A 22,500-nucleotide genomic window follows, 5' to 3' on the forward strand; every position below is an offset into this window, starting at 1 on the left:
GAAATGGGTTCTCCCAAAGTGTTATCTCGCATCTTCCTCCCTTCTTGGGTCGATGAAGTCCTTAGGTCGGATACACTTTTGCGGGTAGAATCATGTGATACTTCATGCTCCATCCTCTTCGGTCCTCGGACGCTCTACAATTACCTCTCTTTAAAAATGGAAACCCATTGAGCGTCATTTTTTAAAAGAAGTATAAACATTTATATCAATTCATTATATTTATTGAAAGCTAAAAGCTTAAAATTTTCAATTGATATCTGTTGATGCTCATTTTTGGAAGCCAAGCAGCAGGAAGAAGCCCAATAATATGGGCAGAAAAGAGTTAGTGGGTTGATAGAAAAACCATTAAACTCGAATGGCAGGAACAATGGATCATAGGCCCATAAAGTAAATAAATGGGAATTGAGGAAAGAAAATAGGCCTAAAGGAGCCCAGAGAGAGAAGTAGTAAACCCATGGACATTATATGATGTAAAAAAGTGAGAATGGACCACAGCAGACTCGGAGTAATGAAGTAAAAAAGTAAGGGGTTGATGGAAAGCTTATGAGCCCCAAGGATGAAGGATAAGGTAATTGGGCTAGGGAAGCCCAAAAGAGTTAGTAAAAGCCCATGTGAATGCAGAATTAGAAAATGGGCCAAGGATGCCCAAGAAGAAAGGAATGGGACAAAGGAGCCACAAGCAATGTAATGGGCCAAGAAGGCCTAAAGTAGCATAGGTATAAATCCAATTACCATACTGAGTCATTGAGAAAAGAACAGGCAGCAAGCCCAAAAGAAGCCCAGCAAGCACGAGTCAAATAACACCAAAGTAGGAATAACGAGTAGTATGACAGGAATGACAACAAAATTACAGAAGGACCAAAGAATGGGCTAAATAGGGAAAAACCCACAATCAAGCAAGGCCCAGCCCTTAAAAGGAGCAAGCCAGTAAACAATGGAAAATCAGAAAAATAGTTCACACCATAAGAGATCAAGGATGAGTGGTAGAATGCACAGATGAGCCTTAAGACCATGGCAAACGCATGAGCAGTGGACAAGCTTTTGATGTACACAGGAAGTGGAGCATGTGCAAGGCCCAGGCACTACCAACCTATACCCAACCAATACAGGAGTGGTGGGTCATGGGTCAAAGGTAAGAGAGGGTATGGTTTGGTGGTGGGGATAAGGGGAAAACCTATTATGGAGTTCCTGCTCAAATTCTTTTGGGGGTGCTGTCCTGCTGGGATGACATGCTACCCAAAAGAATGTAGGATGAGTTGAAACCATTAGGTAGGTGTATGCCATAAGGGATAACAAGAGAGAATACCCACACTGTGGTGGATAAGAATGCCATGGTGAACAAGCAAACAAAAGAGTCTTCTTTGTTTAGTAATGAGGAGTGACATAGCTAGCACAGGTAAGTGGTGGTGGCTGGGTAGCTGACAAACCAGTGGGTGGTCGGGAAGAACACCCTAATCTAGACAAAAGTGGTTAAAGGCTAAAATGGTAAAAACCAGTCGCAGCAGGCAGTATATAAAGGGTCTTTGTTGTGCACAGTAACATCATCACAACAGTAGTAATCACCATGAGAGAATCACAACACTACCTTCCCCATAACACTACAAGGGCAAGTGCCAAGAAAGAAAGAGTAGGAGTGGGGAAAGAATCAAAATAACAAAACAAAGAGAAAAGAGAAAGAAGAGAAATAGAAAGTGTAAAACGGCAGTCATACACCAATAGACTAATCCCTTCTCTCCCTCTAAAAGCCTACCATCTGTTGAGGATAAAGAATTCATTTGAACACAAGCCATTTAGGCCCGTTCCCTCAAAGTGGATAATTTCTATAGCAGGATCCTCCTGTGAGGTTACCCACGTTGAGGAAGTGGTTCCCTTCTTGGCCTTAGTCCCGTAACACAACTGAACAAAGCAAACTAATCTTTTCCTTTTTTTATTTTATCACTTATTGCTATTGTTTCCTCTCTTGTCTTTGCAATTTTACCTATAATGTGCTTCTTGTTGCCATATCGATCTTTTTCCTAAGGATCTCTTACTTGCTTTGCCTAACAGTAACATATTTATTTTATCATTGTTTTATTGCATTTATTTGCCATAACTCATTAGTAGCAGCTTCACTTGCCATTGGCATGTGACTAAAGTTTCGGCAAATGGCAATTGGACCAGTTCCAACTCTCTTATCTAGAACACTCGGGTCCAGTGTAATAGGAGGCAGTCTAGCCCAAAAATCACAGAAGGCCCACCACAATATCTTAAACCACAAAAACATATTTTTGCTATATTATATCAATCTAAATTCTATCTTAAACCACAAAAATGAACTTTTGCTATTTTTTTTATGGAAAACAAGTGGCAATACCATATTCTATTTTTACATGCTATTCATTTATCTCTTTCTTTCTCTTCCTTTTTGTCTCTTTCTTCTCTGAAATTCTCTCTTGTCTCTCTTCCTCTTCATCTGATTATATCTCTATCTATGAAAGCTCGCCACTACCAGGAAAAAAAAAAAATTTCAATGATCACCTAAAACCACCATCCCCACAACCTATCACCACCTCAAACCCACAACCCACCATCATCACCACCATAAAAACTCACAAACAAGGACACCAAATTCATCCCAAAACCAAAACAAATCCACCATTCACAATCACAACTCTTAAAACCCATTCTAAAACCAAACAAAATCAACAATCAACCAAAAAAAAAAAAAACCCACAATCCACAACCTATCCCACAACCAAAACAAACCCACCATCTCCACGATTGGATTCATCTCCACCACACTAAACTTCAATAGCAAACCAACATTGACCTCCACCAACAAACTAGCAAACGACCCATGCCACCAAAAATCCACAAACCACTCCACCATACTTGATTTGCCAAGAGAGAGAATAAAGCTTTCTAAGAGAGAGAGAGAGAGAGAGAGAGAGAGAGAGAGAGAGAGAGAGAGAGAGAGTTGAATAAAAAAAAGTAGAGAGAGAGAGAGTTGAATAAAAAAAAGTTTTAATTTTGCATTTGTGACTGAATGTTTCTATTAGTATAAGTGTTACTATTAATAGAAGTGTGGTCACAAACACTAAATTTTTCTGGCATTTGACACATCTAATGTAAGTATATATATATATATAGTATGTTTAATGCTAAAAATTAGCATTTAACATTTCTGATACTAGTGCTAAAGCTCTTTCGAATAATTAGACATGGCAAAACAGGAGGGTCGGGTCATGTTCGGTTCAAGTCGGGTCAATCAGGTTTGCAGTTCAAACGAGTCACGGGTCAAAACAGGTTGGGTTGGGTTGGGTTGCAAGTCAGGATGGGTTGACCTGTATTTTTCAATTTTTTTTTCAATTACAAAAACAGATCAATGACAACTTATTTAGAGAGAATGAATAAAATCAATTAAGCAAATGAATTGCACTTAATGCCACTTGTTAATATCCTTTCAATTCTGATAGTTTTGTGCATGAAAAAAATTATTTATAGTCATAAATTCATGATGGAAAAAGTTTTCAATGTTAATAGTTTACTATCAAAATGCATACAATTATAAGTTTACATCTTCAAAAAGAGATAGATCTTAAAATGAACAAAACAAGTATGCCAGCAAAGTAGCAAGTTATCGGTCTTCTTAAGTGCACATATTCCTGTTGCATTTAAAATAATAGTAAAGTTAGATTACTTAGAAAGATAAACTAAACAAAAAAAGATTTAAAAATAAACATAACATATTAAGTAAAGAAGAATAAGTAAATATTTTATAAGAATTATACCTCAATCTCAATTTACTTAATGTTAGTAGCATATTCAGCACTGCAAATATTCATACTTGCAAATTGTAGCTCAAGTTGGCCAATTTCATCAGCATATTCATCTACAATACAATATTTTAATATAACTTAATGTACCATAGAAGCAAATCAATAAAGAATTAAAATTGTATAATTATGACTATAAAAAAATTAAATTACCTTCAAATCCATATAGGCAACTTTTAGTACACAACGCAGCTTTCACATTCTCAGGTAAAAGACGTGATCGATACAGAGTAAGAATTTTTTTCCCAGTGCTAAAACTTGATTCAAAAGCAACAATGGTTATTGGAATGCTCATGAGATCCCGTGCCATTAAAGAGAGCTTTGGAAACCGATTGTAATGCTCTTTCCACCAAGATAGAACTTCCAACTTTGAATTTTGCTTTTTGTTAAGTCTAGGCTCTTCTAAATACAAGTCCAACTAAAATTTTCTTTGTTTCAGCACCACAACCACTTTCATAATGATCAAACTTCTAATCATTAAAAAAAAATTGCAATGAAAAATAATACCACACAACAATACAATCTTTATTATTAAAAAAACATAGCACAACATATACCAAACAAAATTCAATTCACTTGAAACAAAAAAAGTGTGGAATGTGTGAAGAAGGGCAGAGGTCGAAGGCACAAGAGAAAGAGTAGAGGATGAGGATCTGAACTGAGGAAAGGAAGTTTTATCGTTTGGTTTGTTAGGTTTGCCGTTTGTGCATTGTTAATTTGTTTGTGCTTTTGGCTTTGGACAATGGACTACAACTCAGCTAGTATTGACTATTGAATGAGATTTTTTTTTTTAGTGGTTGTCTTGACTCTTGACAGCCTTGTGTAACGTATTGTCTTGTCTCATGTCAAGTACTAAAACTAGCTCTGCCTCTTATTGGTTGTGATGAATCAAATAGTCATTCTCTCATGTCATGTCTTGACAATAGTTTTAATTGTTTTTAACTTTATATCTATAATATATTGATTATTAGTTTTGGTACTTTATAGTTTATGCACCTAGTATCAAGACATAATTTAAATATTTTTTTTAGCGAATTTTTTTTAACGGGTCGAGTCACGGGTTATCCAGGTTGACATGCAAAAAAATCGAGTTTGGGTCAAGTATTTTTCAGGTTAGGTCGGGATGGGTCAGAAAATTTTGACCCGTATTACCATGTCTACGAATAATTGCTAAAACATGTGACAATTTCTAATGAATAGTTTTAGGAAGCGTAGTGCTTTAGGTGTAAACATCAAAATAACGAAAAGCTTTAAAATTCAACAGAGAACCAAAAATAAAAATGATAAAAAAAAACTCAAAATTCTAACAATTCCTATTAAAGTATAAGGATACAAAAAAATTTACCCAGCTTTTCAATGATTGGCATATAGAATAAAATTTGCATTAGTTATAAGTTTATGTAAAAGTAATGTTTCACCAATCACAATTTGCTAACTCTATTAGTTATGATAAAAGTAGTAAAAAAAAATTGTATTTCTAGTCTTGCTCTTCCATGGACATAAAGCTCAGAATCACCAAAAAAAAAAAAAAAAAAAAAAAAAAAAAAAAAAAAAAAAAACAAAAAAAAAACTGAATTTCCGAGGAAAAAATCAAATAAAATCTTAACATCCAAAATGGGAATAAACGGAGCTGATTGCTGTCTCCATATTTGCAGAGTTGGCATGCATGGCTTCCTACTCACATATGCCAACATGAGCAGCTTATCAACTTGTTAGACTTAAAATTCATTCAATAAGCAGACAAGCTTCATCCAAAATTGCTAAACTATCAAAATTGGCTTTTAACTTTCAACTTAATATGTGACCGTTCAATGAGTTTAATAGTAAGTCAGAAGAAAGAATATCGTAGGTACACATAGTTTGGAAATAAATAGCACAAAAAGAATTGATTACTATAAATTATACTCGTGAAACAGTAAAATTTGTAGGGAATCTAAGCCCATCCAGGAATATCCATTCCTTTGATGGGGAAATTTAAAAAAAAAGAAATGAAACTAAGGAAAGTTCAAAAATAATTAGAATCAAATGGGTGGTTTTTAATCTCAATCAATAGCTTCCTGGAATCAGCTATCTTTGTATACTCAATTTTTCCTAAGGAACCTTACACTTTCCCATCAAGTTCAGTAGATTCTGATAAACCACTGTGTTTTTGTTGTCTGGAAGTAGGGAGTGAGTGGCTCCTACGCTCCTTTCCACCAGGCTTAGATGAGGCATTTCCGTACCATATCATTCCAACTACCGCTATTATCATTCCCAAAACCACATGCAAATTAAGACCCTCCTTCCCAAAAAAGAAGAATCCCATAATCAAAACAAGGATTGTCTTCATATGACCAAGTACTTGAAAAGACACAGCCGTAAATCTTCCTATGCAAATGAATTGGCTGAGGTTGGTCCCCACAGCAATAGTGCATGAAAGGATTATAAACATCTGGTAAGAGCAAGTTACAGCGGAATTGTGAGTTATAGTACTATTAAAATCAGATAATGTAAGACAGAAGACATTCACCCCCGTTATGCATGTAAATAAACCGGGTGCACAAATGTCATGTATACCAACACCGCCACATTGAGATGTAGTAAAAAGACACTATAGGAGCTATCGTGGTCTTTTTAAATAAGAGCCACAAAAAACAAATATACAAAAAAGTTTGCTTGCTAGACAGAAAAATATAAGAAAGTGCTTTTTGGGCCATTCTTGCTTGAAAAAATCGAGAGAGAGAGAGAGAGAGAGAGGGAGAGAGAGGGAGAAAGAGGGAGTTTGGTTTAGAATGTTGAGAAAATGACATTTAATGTTCTATTTGGATGCCATGAACAGTAACTTTTTAAAGTTCCTCTCATAACTGGGGAAACCAGTTGAGGAACTTTTTAATTGATTGCATAAAAAGCGAATGACAGTACATATCACTGATGTTTGTTATGCCTATATCAGGATAGTTTAAAACATGAAATTTTAATTTGCATATGATGATGATAAAAAAAACAATTACTTTTTTTTTTTTTTTTTTAATAAGTAAAAAACAATCACTTCACATAAGAATCATGGAAGACAGACCATAAATTGCTGCTGTACTTACCAAAGACCACACATTATAGTCATATGCGTCAACTCTTTTGGTTGTCAACCAGTAATCTAGAAAGGGGCCTATTAACAGCAATGAAGCAGCCTGTGCTGGAGCAGTATGTCCCAAAAGGTTGAAAGAGCCAAGTGAATACTTCCGTTGAAGAAAATGAACATACTGCATGCAGAGATTTGACACAAAAATAAGATGAGTCTTTTGAACAATAAAAAAAGAATTTAAAAGAGAGAATTCTGTTTATGAGTTTGTCAAAGGAGAGTTTGTAGATAATGACAATTTAGAATGTAATTAACACTATATTTCATACGGTGTGTGTGCACTCAATTGAACATAATATAATATGTGTCTCAATCTAGCAGACTCCAACATATGTAACTGCACATGCAGAAATCTTGATAGTCATGTGCACATGCGTAGAGGTATTGACAACTTACATATTGTTGCAGAGCAGTGCTCCAGACAGCTATAAAGGCTGCAATAAAGCCTCTGGTATTAACACTCACATCAGTGACAGTGCAAACCCCAACACCCAATAGAACAACTGCTATGCTCAGCTTCGTGTCTCTAGAGTATCGAATTTTGTCCAGCACAACTTCCAAAAGGCAGGATACAGGGATCATACTCAACTTAGCAATCTGTAAATAAAACAGAGAATAACATTCAAAAATCATCCAATAGATTGCCAGAATGAAATCGTAAACTAGATCATACAGAAACTTACCTGATAGAATCCAACAGAGTTCCACATTAGACTAACGTTCATTCCAACAATAGAGAAGTTAGCAAAGATAACAAATTTTAGAAGCTCCGAGAATGGTAGATGAGAGGATTGGATATATCCCAACCACCGTAGGACAACTGTCATCAGAGTTGTTGTTGCAAAATGCAAACCAGTTAATGTTGTAGCTGCAAAAGATAGCAACTACTTAGAACTGTGAACAAACAAATGATGCGCAATATCCTTATACTATAACATATTTTTCAAATTGTTTACCAAACTGCACTCCTATTGATTACATTTTTCTTCAAATTGCTTATCAAAATCACTGATTTATGGACTCAAAGGTCATTAAACAGGACATCATTGCTAGCACCACCATGCCTCATCCAAACTATTGAATGTACAACTGCACTCCTATTGACCAACTGGCTATGTTGAAAATTACATGTAATCACTTAATCATTTCTCTATGGCTCAATTCATTTCCTTAAATTTCCTTCCTGAATTGTTAGCCATCCCAAATCTAAAACAAAGCTGCCCTCACTAAGTTATTAATGTCACTGTACCCAAGTCTTGCTTGGATCATCAGTTAGCGGGGACTATTAAGGATTCTTCTTGTGCACAAGTCCCCGGCAGTCATGTCTACTTATACCACTCAACCAGTATGCTTGAAGCACCACACCTTCTACTTGCTCCTAAATCCTGCTTTCTACTTTTCTTGGTTTTAATTGGTTTGTTACATAAACAACCACTCTACTGCATTCTCAAGGGGGAAGGAAGTGCCATTTAAACTTAAACTCATTGACCTAAATCATGCTCCTTACTCATGAATAATCACATTGTTATCTCATTTTTAGTTTGATTGGAATACGATGTTCACATGGCACTCCAAAACTATTTATTCTTTGGCCCAAGCTCCAATTCAGTTTTTTTTCATCAAGAAGTTTTTAGGGAATTCCAGCTCACAAGTTTAACTATCATTTTGTAGGCATATATGATGCAGCATTGAATACCTTTCCATCATGCTCTGACTAATTTTTAGACACTAGGGTGACAGCATCACAGTACAACACATCTAATTGTCAGTCCCTTATTGAAGACTATCCATCAATGCTTTGTCAGTTAGAACTAACATGAAAGATAAAATCCACATTTCTTTTGGGCCATAATTGTCATAATTAGAGGGACAAAAGGAAACAGAAGAATGAAGATGTTGTAAGACAAATAACTTAAGATTATAACCTATGAACAAACTAGACACTCTGATCTAAGAGGAAGAGCAGATAGCCAGATACAAACCAAAAGAGAATCACAGCTTGATAGATTAGCAAACAAATAATTCCAACTTTTGAATCAGAGCTTTCACTATGGTAAGAATCTAATTCAACCACAGAGAAGAGAGAAAAGAGAGTGGGGGGCAGGGATGTGCAAAGCTTCCTTGCATTGATTTCCACATGAATAGGTAATAAAACTTGAGGAGTCCAGTACCATTAGATCATTGAATGACTTATTTAGAAAAATATATTAAATCAGTGAATGCCATCCCTGATAACCTAATAATATTTAAACTGTATTCCCTCTAACCCTGTGTAAAAAGGATAATATTTAAATTGTCTGAATAACCCACCAAAAACAGAGCACCCCGGCTATTTAGGTTCTCTCTAATAAAATTAAGGATAAAAGGCACAACTTCTGGAAACATGGACAATAAAATCAAGGAAGATATCTTTTATTGAGAAAAAAGGGTCATTTGAAGGTCCCAACATGCAGGCTCCAAGCAGAAATAAGATGGAGACGGTCCAAACCTTTGAGATTAGATACATAATGGAGAACAAAACCAAAAAGACATAATCAGAGGAATGCTGGAAAAACAGAAAAAGGAACTCGTACCATACAGGCTTAAAGGCAATAGAAACATGAAGAAGATCATAGACTAACATGATCAGAGAAAACTGTTGATATTAGGAATGAACAAAATACAAAACATTAGGAAGAAGATGAAGAAGGAAAGCCCTATTCTAATCCAGTACGAGTTGCACAATATCCATTATCTGAAAGCCTAGTAACCAAGCAAATGATCCCTCCCAACTCCAACGCAATTACTTGCAGTAAGCTATGTAAAGGAGAAAAAGAATGCACTAAGAAGGGAAAGAATTAGAACATTAAGTGCACAAAGGTTGTTTAATGGATAAACAGATACTTTTGAAGCTAAAGAGATAATGTGATAAAATTACCGGAAAAGGCAACATAGATCAAGAGAGCGAAAAATAAAAAAGAAATAATTTGGGAATACTTTACCGAAACTGAAGCCGTAAGTAGCCATCAAGGCTTTATTGACAATGATAATCCCAACAGAAGTGACAACATTAAACATCCAAGCAGCTGCATCTACAGAAGCCTTCTTATCAGCCTTGCTAGCGGGAGCCATTATTATTAATATGCGTTTCTTATAGTAAATGGCAAGTGTATAGAGTCCTTATCCCTCAGATTACATAAAGAAATCTATCCACATCTGAGCGAAAGTCCAAGAGTTGTTCAACTCACTTAGCAACAAATTATTCTACAAAGAAAAAATTGGAAAGAGTCAGAAAATCAAATGAAAATTATTAAAATTTGAAATTTCCATTGTAATGCCAGAATATTATCCATATCACCATTGTATGCTTTTCTGTTCACAACCAAAATTTTAATGTATGATCATGTTAAACAGTCAATGTAGAACATCATGATCATTATCACATTGTATTCTATGGTGGAGTTTGTGCCAATTCAACTACAAAGCTTTGGCGGCACTTTATTTTCACTACTGCACAATTAAGACAGCTTCAGAATTTCAAAGGTGATAGTCATCCATTCACTCAAAGTAGATTGAATTGGATTAAAATGATTGAAATAGACCAAAGTAGACCGAATGGATAAAATGGACCTTAAGGACAGAATTGGACCTAAATGGACTGAAGTGGACAAGATTAGACCGAAATGGACCAAATGATACCTAATTGAACTAAAATGAACTAACTAGACTGAAGTGTGCCAAATTAGACGAAGTGTACCAAATGGACCTACTGAACCGAAATGGACAGAGTGGACCCATTGGACAGAAATGAAAGAAATGTAAATATTTATTTTCAAATTCAAGAAGTAATGTGACCCTGCATGCTATTTTAAAACAGTAACTTTGTTTCAAAATAAAAGAAATATAGAGATTACATTAAAATAAACATTATAAGTACAAGATATTGCCCTATTCTATCAAATAATGCTGGATTTGGAGTTGGCAGGAGTTCTACTCTCCAGTACAAGTAAGTAAATCAAAAAAATACACTATCAGAAAAGTCACACCGCATCTTCTTGCTCAGACGGGCACCCTCTTCTGAATCCAGAAGATCTAGAAAACTTAGTGGGTCAAAATTGGGCTCTATATCATCAGCAAGGTCGAGTAAAAGACCCTCCACCTCAGCTTCATCAAATCCATCAACAACTTCATAGGCCATCTTCTCAGCTATATCTTCTTGATCACCTGGGGCAGCAAGGCTAAGATTTTCATCAAACAGGTGATGAGCATCAACGAAATCTACTAAAGCAGTGGCAGTGGTAGACACTCCATGCCTTCTTCTCTTGATCAAGTCCTTCAACTTCAGAACGCATCTTCTTGTGAATCTAATATATGTAAAGTATAGTTTACAAAATATATGTAAAGTTAAAACTGTCTAAGATATTATTAGAAGGAAAAAAAAAAAAAAAACCGTCCAAGATGAATGAGTAAAATTATTCAATTAATATATTTAATATTATAAAAAATTAGATGAATAAATCAATAAAAAAAGGGTGATGTGGTCAATGATTCTATTTTGACCCATTGTGTTTTCTCGATCTTTTGCTTGATTCTACTTCCATAGGTGATGAAAATCCATGCCCTGCACAAGATGATCACTCTAATTTCAAGTCTTGCATCCAAAATGATGGACTCAACCTTGTTGATGACACATTCTCTGGCCTTTCTAATATCGGTCATCAGCCACTGTCTAGTTTAGATTTTACACTTCATTCATGGATGAGATTGTATGCGGCTGACTTCTCTGTTTTGTTCTTTCTGACTTTCAATCAGAGAGATTGGCTCTCTCTCTCTCTCTCTCTCTCTATATATATATATATAGTATCTAGAAGAAGAAGTCTTGAAGATCATTATTCTAAGGCGAAGGCTACCTCTGCCTCTGCCATTGGGGCGAATTTAAGCCATTTGATTTAGAGATAATTTGTAAAAATTATTATATTAAAAAATTTAGAGGTCATGTATTTTTAATCATTCTTTTTAACACAATTCTAAGCGTTGGTATTTTAAAACATGATTTCACTTGAAATTGTGACATCTAAAATAAAACTATGTTTTAAAAACAGTTTGAAGAAAAATACTAAATATACAAAATTACAAATAAATTCAAAAAATAGATTAGTTTATTAAAATAAAATTAGTTTTCAAATTAATTCAAAAATAGCCGTTGGTGCAACTTTAGATATAAAGTATATGTAAAGTTAAAACTATCTAAGATGTTATTAGAAGAAAAAAAAACTGTCCAAGATGAATGTGTAAAACTATTCGATTAATATATTTAATATTGTAAAAATTAGATGAATAAATCAATAAAAAAAGGGTGATGTGGTCAATGATTCTATTTTGACCCATTGTGTTTTTAGATCTTATGCTTGATTCTACTTCCAAAAGTGATGAAAATCCACACCCTGCTCAAGATGATCACTCTAAATTTCAAGTCTTGGATTCAAAATGATGGACTCAACCTTGTTGATGACACATTCTTTGGCCTTTTTGATATCGGTCATTAGCCACTGTCTAGTTCAGATTTTACACTTGATTCATGATATATAGAAGAAGAAGACTTGAAGATCATTATTCTAAGGCGATGGCAACCTCTACCTCTGCCATTGGGGGCGAAATTTAAGCCATTTGATTTAGAGATAATTTGTAAAATTATATTATTTTAAAAAAATTTAGAGGTCTTGTATTTTTAATCATTCTTTTTAACACAATTCTAAGCGTTGGTATTTTTAAAGCATGATTTCACTTGAAATTGTGACATTTAAAATAAAACTGTGTTTTAAAACACAGTTTGAAGAAAAATACTTGATATACAAAATTACAAATAAATTCAAAAAATAGTATTAGTTTATTAAAATAATATTAATTTCAAATTAATTCAAAAATAGCCGTTGGTGCAACTTTAGATGTAAAGTATAGTTTACAAAATATATGTAAAGTTAAAACTGTCTAAGATATTATTAGAAGGAAAAAAAAAAATGTCCAAGGTGAATGTGTAAAATTATTCAAATAATATATTTAATATTATAAAAAAAAATTAGATGAATAAATCAATAAAAAAAAGGGTGATGTGGTCAATGATTTGGTTCATTTGATCCAATTCGGTCTATTTTGGTCCAATTCAGTCTATTTTGGTTGAATTCAGTCTATTAGGTCCAGTTTAGTCCAACCCGGTTGCTTCGGTTCATTTTGTCCATTTTGGTATAATTCAGTCCTCCTTTTTCCCAATTTAAGGAAGGCTAATCCTTCTATATATTTAATTTAACTCTTAGTTAATGTTACATCACTTAATAATTTTTATTGGGTTAACTGCTTAATATTTTTTAAATGCCACTTGTCAATTACACATTATTTTTTTTCCTAACACATACACCAAGTTTTGTGTCAATCCAATTCTGTTCATTTTTTGATAAGTAATTCATGTTATATTTATAATTTTAAATTTCATTGATCTTGAAATCTAGATATTTTTTTGATTGGTTAATTATTGATCTTTTATCATCTTGATATTTCATAAACATGTAGAATATAAGGATGCAATGTAATCCAATTGAGGAGTCCTCAAAAAAAAAAAAAAAAAAAAAATCCATCAAATAAAAAGTTATTAGAAAATAACATACCATTTACATAAGTTACAACAAGTTTTATTTAAACCCAAGTAGGGTTGTCAATGAACCAAGCCGTTCATAAACAACTCGGGCTCGACACGATAAAAAAGTCATTCATGTTTGTTTGTTTATAAATAGGCCAAGCTTGAACCTTAGTTTTAGGCTTGTTTATTAAACAAGCCGAGCCCAAGCAAAAATATTTGTTCATGAATAAGCTCGAGAGCTATAAGACTCGATACAATACAAGCCAAGTATAGACTCCCTTATAGACTTGATATGTGCTTCCTATATAAACTCATTACACATATCTTAATAATAACACGTCTCATATTGGACCATTGCCCTTTACCTTAATTTTTCACTTCCTTCTAAACTAATCAAGCACCTTTAGAATTTAGTTTCCTTTTTTTTTTTTTTCTTTTTTTTTTAAATTTATAAGTGGGCCACATATGGTCCTTCCTTATCCATCATCTAATATAAAGTCATGAAACATATTAATCCTTTCACATTCACAATAGTCACAAACAAGTTTTTTTTCTAGATCTTTATCATCTAACGTGGATACAAAAATTATATTGTAGACAATCGATGAAGCTATAGACAATGAAGAATGAATGGATGGATTTAATTTTGTAAAGTTGTAATTTAAACAATGGCTAATCATAGGTGGTACTAGAAGCATGATAAAATGAGTATGCTATTTTCTTATGTTTGCTTATTTGATTTTGGGAGATTTAAGCATTTGATAATATAATTTTGTTGGATCTCAAGATCAAAAGCTTGATCTCATTTCGAGTTTAAGCTTGATATTAAGCTCAACCTTGGCTTGACTAATGAATCAAGCCAAGCCAAGTCAAGTTCAAACTTTTTGGCTTTCCTACAAGCTCAAGCTCAAATAATATTTTAGGCTTTTCTCAAGCTCAAGCCAAGCTTGAGCTTTTGACTTTTACTAACAAGCCAAACTTGAACATACAATACTCGACAACGCTTGGCTCATTTACAGACCTAAACCCAAGTACACTACCCATACGTACATAACCTTCTTTCTTCATTTGTTTTCTTATTTTTATTTCATGGTGAGTAATTAAATATGCAGAAGACAATAAATAATGACGTAATTTACATGAAGAGAAAACTTAACTAGTGTCTACAAATTTTCATAAAATTAACACAGCTTTTTATAAACATTTTTGTTTTATGTAATATGGCTGAGGTTCAGATAACTAGTGCTACGTCTACTTTTTTCCCCCACTGTTTACATGTGTTGTCAATGGAGGGTTGTTTGACACACTAGAGGTCACCATCAGTTTTCTTCATCCATGTTCTAATAAAAATAGCATGCACAAAGGGTCACTTTACTGNACTCTAAATTTCAAGTCTTGGATTCAAAATGATGGACTCAACCTTGTTGATGACACATTCTTTGGCCTTTTTGATATCGGTCATTAGCCACTGTCTAGTTCAGATTTTACACTTGATTCATGATATATAGAAGAAGAAGACTTGAAGATCATTATTCTAAGGCGATGGCAACCTCTACCTCTGCCATTGGGGGCGAAATTTAAGCCATTTGATTTAGAGATAATTTGTAAAATTATATTATTTTAAAAAAATTTAGAGGTCTTGTATTTTTAATCATTCTTTTTAACACAATTCTAAGCGTTGGTATTTTTAAAGCATGATTTCACTTGAAATTGTGACATTTAAAATAAAACTGTGTTTTAAAACACAGTTTGAAGAAAAATACTTGATATACAAAATTACAAATAAATTCAAAAAATAGTATTAGTTTATTAAAATAATATTAATTTCAAATTAATTCAAAAATAGCCGTTGGTGCAACTTTAGATGTAAAGTATAGTTTACAAAATATATGTAAAGTTAAAACTGTCTAAGATATTATTAGAAGGAAAAAAAAAAATGTCCAAGGTGAATGTGTAAAATTATTCAAATAATATATTTAATATTATAAAAAAAAATTAGATGAATAAATCAATAAAAAAAAGGGTGATGTGGTCAATGATTTGGTTCATTTGATCCAATTCGGTCTATTTTGGTCCAATTCAGTCTATTTTGGTTGAATTCAGTCTATTAGGTCCAGTTTAGTCCAACCCGGTTGCTTCGGTTCATTTTGTCCATTTTGGTATAATTCAGTCCTCCTTTTTCCCAATTTAAGGAAGGCTAATCCTTCTATATATTTAATTTAACTCTTAGTTAATGTTACATCACTTAATAATTTTTATTGGGTTAACTGCTTAATATTTTTTAAATGCCACTTGTCAATTACACATTATTTTTTTTCCTAACACATACACCAAGTTTTGTGTCAATCCAATTCTGTTCATTTTTTGATAAGTAATTCATGTTATATTTATAATTTTAAATTTCATTGATCTTGAAATCTAGATATTTTTTTGATTGGTTAATTATTGATCTTTTATCATCTTGATATTTCATAAACATGTAGAATATAAGGATGCAATGTAATCCAATTGAGGAGTCCTCAAAAAAAAAAAAAAAAAAAAAATCCATCAAATAAAAAGTTATTAGAAAATAACATACCATTTACATAAGTTACAACAAGTTTTATTTAAACCCAAGTAGGGTTGTCAATGAACCAAGCCGTTCATAAACAACTCGGGCTCGACACGATAAAAAAGTCATTCATGTTTGTTTGTTTATAAATAGGCCAAGCTTGAACCTTAGTTTTAGGCTTGTTTATTAAACAAGCCGAGCCCAAGCAAAAATATTTGTTCATGAATAAGCTCGAGAGCTATAAGACTCGATACAATACAAGCCAAGTATAGACTCCCTTATAGACTTGATATGTGCTTCCTATATAAACTCATTACACATATCTTAATAATAACACGTCTCATATTGGACCATTGCCCTTTACCTTAATTTTTCACTTCCTTCTAAACTAATCAAGCACCTTTAGAATTTAGTTTCCTTTTTTTTTTTTTTCTTTTTTTTTTAAATTTATAAGTGGGCCACATATGGTCCTTCCTTATCCATCATCTAATATAAAGTCATGAAACATATTAATCCTTTCACATTCACAATAGTCACAAACAAGTTTTTTTTCTAGATCTTTATCATCTAACGTGGATACAAAAATTATATTGTAGACAATCGATGAAGCTATAGACAATGAAGAATGAATGGATGGATTTAATTTTGTAAAGTTGTAATTTAAACAATGGCTAATCATAGGTGGTACTAGAAGCATGATAAAATGAGTATGCTATTTTCTTATGTTTGCTTATTTGATTTTGGGAGATTTAAGCATTTGATAATATAATTTTGTTGGATCTCAAGATCAAAAGCTTGATCTCATTTCGAGTTTAAGCTTGATATTAAGCTCAACCTTGGCTTGACTAATGAATCAAGCCAAGCCAAGTCAAGTTCAAACTTTTTGGCTTTCCTACAAGCTCAAGCTCAAATAATATTTTAGGCTTTTCTCAAGCTCAAGCCAAGCTTGAGCTTTTGACTTTTACTAACAAGCCAAACTTGAACATACAATACTCGACAACGCTTGGCTCATTTACAGACCTAAACCCAAGTACACTACCCATACGTACATAACCTTCTTTCTTCATTTGTTTTCTTATTTTTATTTCATGGTGAGTAATTAAATATGCAGAAGACAATAAATAATGACGTAATTTACATGAAGAGAAAACTTAACTAGTGTCTACAAATTTTCATAAAATTAACACAGCTTTTTATAAACATTTTTGTTTTATGTAATATGGCTGAGGTTCAGATAACTAGTGCTACGTCTACTTTTTTCCCCCACTGTTTACATGTGTTGTCAATGGAGGGTTGTTTGACACACTAGAGGTCACCATCAGTTTTCTTCATCCATGTTCTAATAAAAATAGCATGCACAAAGGGTCACTTTACTGCTTGAATTTTAAAAATAAATATTCACATTTCTTTCATTTCTGTCCAATTGGGTCCACTTTGTCCATTTCAGTCCAGTTAGGTCTTTTTGGTACACTTCGGTCTAATTTGGTACACCTTGGTCTAGTTAAGTCCATTTCAGTTCAATTAGGTATCATTTGGTCCATTTCGGTTTAATCCTATCCACTTCAGTCCATTTAGGTCCAATTCTGTCCTTAAGTTCCATTTTTGTCCATTTAGTTCATTCGGTCTATTTCGGTCTAATTTGGCTTATTTTGATCTACTTCGGTCCAATTTGGTCTACTTTGAGTGAAAGGATGACCATCACCTTGGAAATTCTGAAGCTGTCTCAATTGTGCAGTAATGAAAATAAAATGCCACTTCAGATACATTTGAATCTTCAGTTGCTAATGTAAATAAATAATTATGCAATCATATCATAAAATGAGTATAATTGAGGGTAAGAAATCATCCTTGAAAGTTCAAATATGATTACTATCTATGATGACATGTTCTTATTCAACTTGATTTTGGAATGACTTAAACTACATTTGTAGAGAAAAACCTCCACTACCCAAATTAATTAAAACATCCTAATGTCACATCAACTTAATAGCATTACATTAGGCAACATTACATTATGTACTAAAATATGACTACAAAAGTTTTCAAAAGAAGATTTCAATAATTTTTTTTGAAATTGTTATTGTCTTAATCAATTAACAAGTAAATTAAATTAACACTAAACAAATTAAAGTTTTCAAAAGAAGGCTTCATGTTGTATTTATAACTTATACATTGCAAGATAAGTTTTTCTATTGATATGTGAAGTTCATCTTGCAATGTATAAGTTATTCAACATACCATGGCAAAAATTCATTTATAAATAAATTTATTGTCCTCTCCATTCTCTAACAAGAATGATTATATATATTTTCATATAAACACTCAAAATAGTTGATATGACAAAACAAGGCCGCATGAAATAAACTCCTTATGTTGATGACTATATTTTGTGGTTGAACGAAGTACCAAAATTTTTATTGACAAAAAATTTTAAAAAAATATTGACACAAAAAATGTAATTGTCTCACGCATTGCGTAAGCCTGTAACTAGTCGTACACCACTTCTCACACTATCACACATCTTGATGAGTGATGTTCACCAGTTGCATTCAAAAGAAACGAGTTGATCAAATTGCCTACTGGCATTTCTGGAATCCATTTTGAATGTGTGTGCTGGCGTCATAGACGCAAAATCCCATGAAGTTTGCATTAAAAGAGGGGCAGAATTCTTTGCAATTAGTATGAGTCCGAAGCCAATATCTACCAAGACTTCTATACTAGGTTCATGGAGTAAACCTCAAGGTGGGTTAATTAAACTTGATATTGATGGTTCATCTCTTGGAAATCCTAGCAAATCGGGTGGAGGTGGTTTGCTAAGAAGTAACAATGGTGATTGGATCAAAGGCATTGCCAGATATTCCGGTCACTAACCAGGTTATGGCTGAATTTTGGACTCTCCGGGATAGCCTTTTGTTAGCCAAAGACCTTGGAATTTTTAAGATGTAGACTGGATGCTTTGATTCATTGATTGTGGTTCATTTCATGAAAAAATTTATGGCCAATCATTCACTACCCTTTCAAAGACCTTCCCTAACAACAAAATTAAGCAAACATTATGCAAAGCAAACTACTGTGCAGATGCTCTTGCTAAACTTGGAATTTCTGTAAATAGTACTTATGACTATTTAATTTCTAGACTTGTGACTATTTAATTTCTATGCATATTCCTATTTTACCAAAAAAAAAATGTTTTTTTTTTTTTTTTTAATTTCTAGACTTGTGACTATTTAATTTCTATGCATATTCCTATTTTACCAAAAAAAAAATGTTTTTTTTTTTTTTTTTGCTAACCCCGCAGCTAGAACCCGTTTTCTCCTAAACCCCCAAGCACTTTGTGCATGGAGAGGTGCCAATTTAGCTACAAGGCCCTTGGCTAATTCCATCAAATCTAATTAGTCATGAGATACTTGAAACTCTTGTCATAAATTTTGAGATTTAATTTTTGTTTTCATTTATGGCTTGGTCTTTGAAAATTAATTTCATAATTTGTTTTCATTTAGCCCCCAAAGAGTTACTTGGATCATGGAAGAGATGACTTTGATTTCAAGCTTAATGGATCAACAAAAAGCTTCAGTTCACCAAAGATTGTGGATTAAAGGTTCCAAAATTTAGGATTTTGGATTTAGACAAATATTTTTTGGTTAATCCGTTGTTTTGATCACAAGGTAGGGGAACTCTACATTTGGTAATTTTGGGAAAAGAAGTCTAAAATTTCCTTAAAAAAAATTAGGGTGATTTGAAATTTGCTACCCATGTGTATGCACCAATGCATTTGAGAGAGGGAGAGAGAGAGAGAGAGAGAGAGAGAGAGAGGGTACAGAAAAGCATGGGATTAAACAATAAGTAGCCAAATCACAATACTCAATTAACTCGCTTTATCTTGTCCAAAATTTGCCGACTCAACCAAAATAAATTCGCCATTTTTAGTCTTCCATCACTCATCAGTGAATTCAATACCAGACATATAGGCACCTTACCAATTATTTGATTACCATCATCCTCATCACCAACATCCATGGCAGATCTTTTCTTAACATAATTGACTTTGAAGTCATATTCATCGTCAATGGCATCTTCTGGGATTGATTTTTCAGCTCTTTTCCTTCTCTTCTCCTCTGCTTTCTTCATCTTTGTATTAAGCATACCTTTAACCACATATAACTTCTCATTCTACCTGCTAGTAGCAATTTTTCCTTTGTTCCTGCCTTCTTCAACTTCTTCAAATGCCATGGACACATCGTCACCATCATCATCCATGTCTTTGGGGCCTTCACCACTTTGGATTTAATGTTTTGGTTCGTCATTCTAATGCATGAAAATGCAAAAAAGAGTTGTACATTAACGTATTAGTTTCATACATTTAAAAAACAACGTATAATGAAAACAATGAGGAGGTGTGGTCCTCTGGGGGATGGAGATTTGGAGCACCCAAAGTCACCTCACAGCCCAAGGCCTTAAATAGATACTTAAAACTAAGAGAGATCACAAACCTCTAGTAAATCCTCATCAAAATTGAGGGGGCAACTCGGAGGAACTTCCACAGGGTTGAGATCAACAACAGACCTGAGGCTTCTAATGAACGAAGATTTAGTGTCATAAACCTCATAAATGTTAAATTCTTTCCCAAGCTCAGAAACAATCTTGGCCTCTGAAGGCTCTCCTTGATTCCTAATTGGGGGCATAGTGTAATATGGAATCTTACCTACATAAAATCAAATTATTAACTTACTTTTTTATATTAAAAAGAAAAGAAGATAATTAGGGGCATTCTAAGAATCAAACTCAACACCTCTAACACCCAAATTATTAACATCACTTTGCATCTTTATATATTACAATTTGCTTTTCTTGTTATCCCTTTGCTTTTTTTTGCATATTCTCAGGGCACATAAACCATAAACACCTAACACATACCCTAATTCCAGTCATGCAGACCAATTCTTGCAGCAGCTTCCACATCCACAACACTAACCTTTTTTAGCTTACCCCTAACAGTAGCCACTTTTTGAAGGAAGTCATCGATCGAGTCAAAGCTAGGGAGCTTGTACGAAGTTACCAACACGGCAACGCCTTAGAATCTCCTTCACTGCACAGATGGGGCAGGGACAGTATGATAGCAAAGTCTACTGATATGACTTAATATAATAACATAGAATTCACAAAAAAATTTACTATCTGAAGTACTTCTTCCTAAATAAATATGCACCGGAATTTCTAAATAGATAATTTTTCTTTTTTTTTTTTATTTGTAAATAATTTTGTTTGATAATTCAATAGTTGGGGGTGGGGGGATTTGATTAACATTTATTGTCCTTGATTCTATATGTGCAATCTCCTTACATACAAAGGCAGTTGGAGGGAGAATATGAATTAATAGAGGAATAGAATGCTGTATTTCCTTTGCCACATGAAAAGGTACTCAAGCAGAACAGAAAATAAACCAGCACAAGGACAAAGGATGAGTTCACTCACCTGGACCAATTGGGTAATCCAACTTCTCGATTCTTTTGCAATTACGAAGAGTTATAGATGCATCATTTGCTCTAGATCTAATCATCACAACACTAAGGTAGTCTAACTATTTTACATTCTTGTCTAACTGAACCTCTTGCATAGATCTTGTTAAGCCAGGAGTAGAACCAACATTGACAAGTGACAACATGGGATCTCTTTAAGCTATTAATGAGACTACTCTTACCAACATTAGGCAGGCCAATAACACCAACTGTAATTGATTTCTTGATCTCATAGCACAATTGTTAATATGGCTGGCACTATTATTCAAACTCTAAAACCCAAATTAAAAAATACAGCATAACAAGTACCATTCAGTAGTGAAAAAAAAATGGTAAAATAATCTTCACCATGGTTCCTAATTGAGAAGCTTTAATATGTGGAATAAAAACACCATTAACACAGGTTTTGAAGGCCATACTTTGAGACCCACTTTGAGAACAAAACTTCCCTAAAGAGAACATTAGGTTTTGGTCAACTAAGCATATATTTGCCTGATGTCCACTAGAACAAAAGAAATAAGTATTGCATAAACGATGATCTAACTGACTCATATCAACTGAATAATCATCAACTTTTCAAACCTATTTCACCTCATCCATAATATTTACTTTCCAAAAAACTGCACAAAGACTCTTTGTAACAATAACTAACATCCAACCAAGTAGAGTGAGATATAGCAAGTCAAGCAAACTCCACATGCTATCATTTAAACTAATTTGTTCAAAAAAATTCAGTGTTGCATGCATGCAGATCAAGACAACACAAGCACATGTACAATAAAAAGCATAATGCTATATCGCCAATGGGACACATGTAAGTCATTGTGAATTAAAAATATGGTCATTGCTTGGTAGACTTACATCATGGCTTCTTGAGTAATTCTTCAACA

General features: G+C 33.4%; 1 protein-coding gene and 1 pseudogene across 1 annotated transcript; both read right to left on the bottom strand.

Moving 5' to 3' along the window:
• Positions 1-5,674: 5,674 nt before the first annotated feature.
• Positions 5,675-10,201, bottom strand: LOC136067835 (UDP-rhamnose/UDP-galactose transporter 6). The gene is made up of 5 exons (XM_065774169.1): positions 9,915-10,201; positions 7,617-7,801; positions 7,330-7,530; positions 6,893-7,054; positions 5,675-6,246 (listed from the first exon to the last, which is right to left on the bottom strand). The coding sequence occupies exons 1-5, from the start codon at positions 10,042-10,044 to the stop codon at positions 5,917-5,919; spliced, it is 1,008 nt and encodes a 335-aa protein (XP_065630241.1). The 5' UTR covers positions 10,045-10,201; the 3' UTR covers positions 5,675-5,916.
• Positions 10,202-20,028: 9,827 nt separating this feature from the next.
• The window catches only part of LOC112019321 (guanine nucleotide-binding protein-like NSN1), a 3,467-nt pseudogene continuing 995 nt past the window's right edge, over positions 20,029-22,500 (bottom strand).

The sequence above is a fragment of the Quercus suber genome, unplaced genomic scaffold (assembly GCF_002906115.3).
Source record: "Quercus suber isolate HL8 unplaced genomic scaffold, Cork oak 2.0 scaffold_87, whole genome shotgun sequence".
NCBI classification, from domain to species: domain Eukaryota; kingdom Viridiplantae; phylum Streptophyta; class Magnoliopsida; order Fagales; family Fagaceae; genus Quercus; species Quercus suber.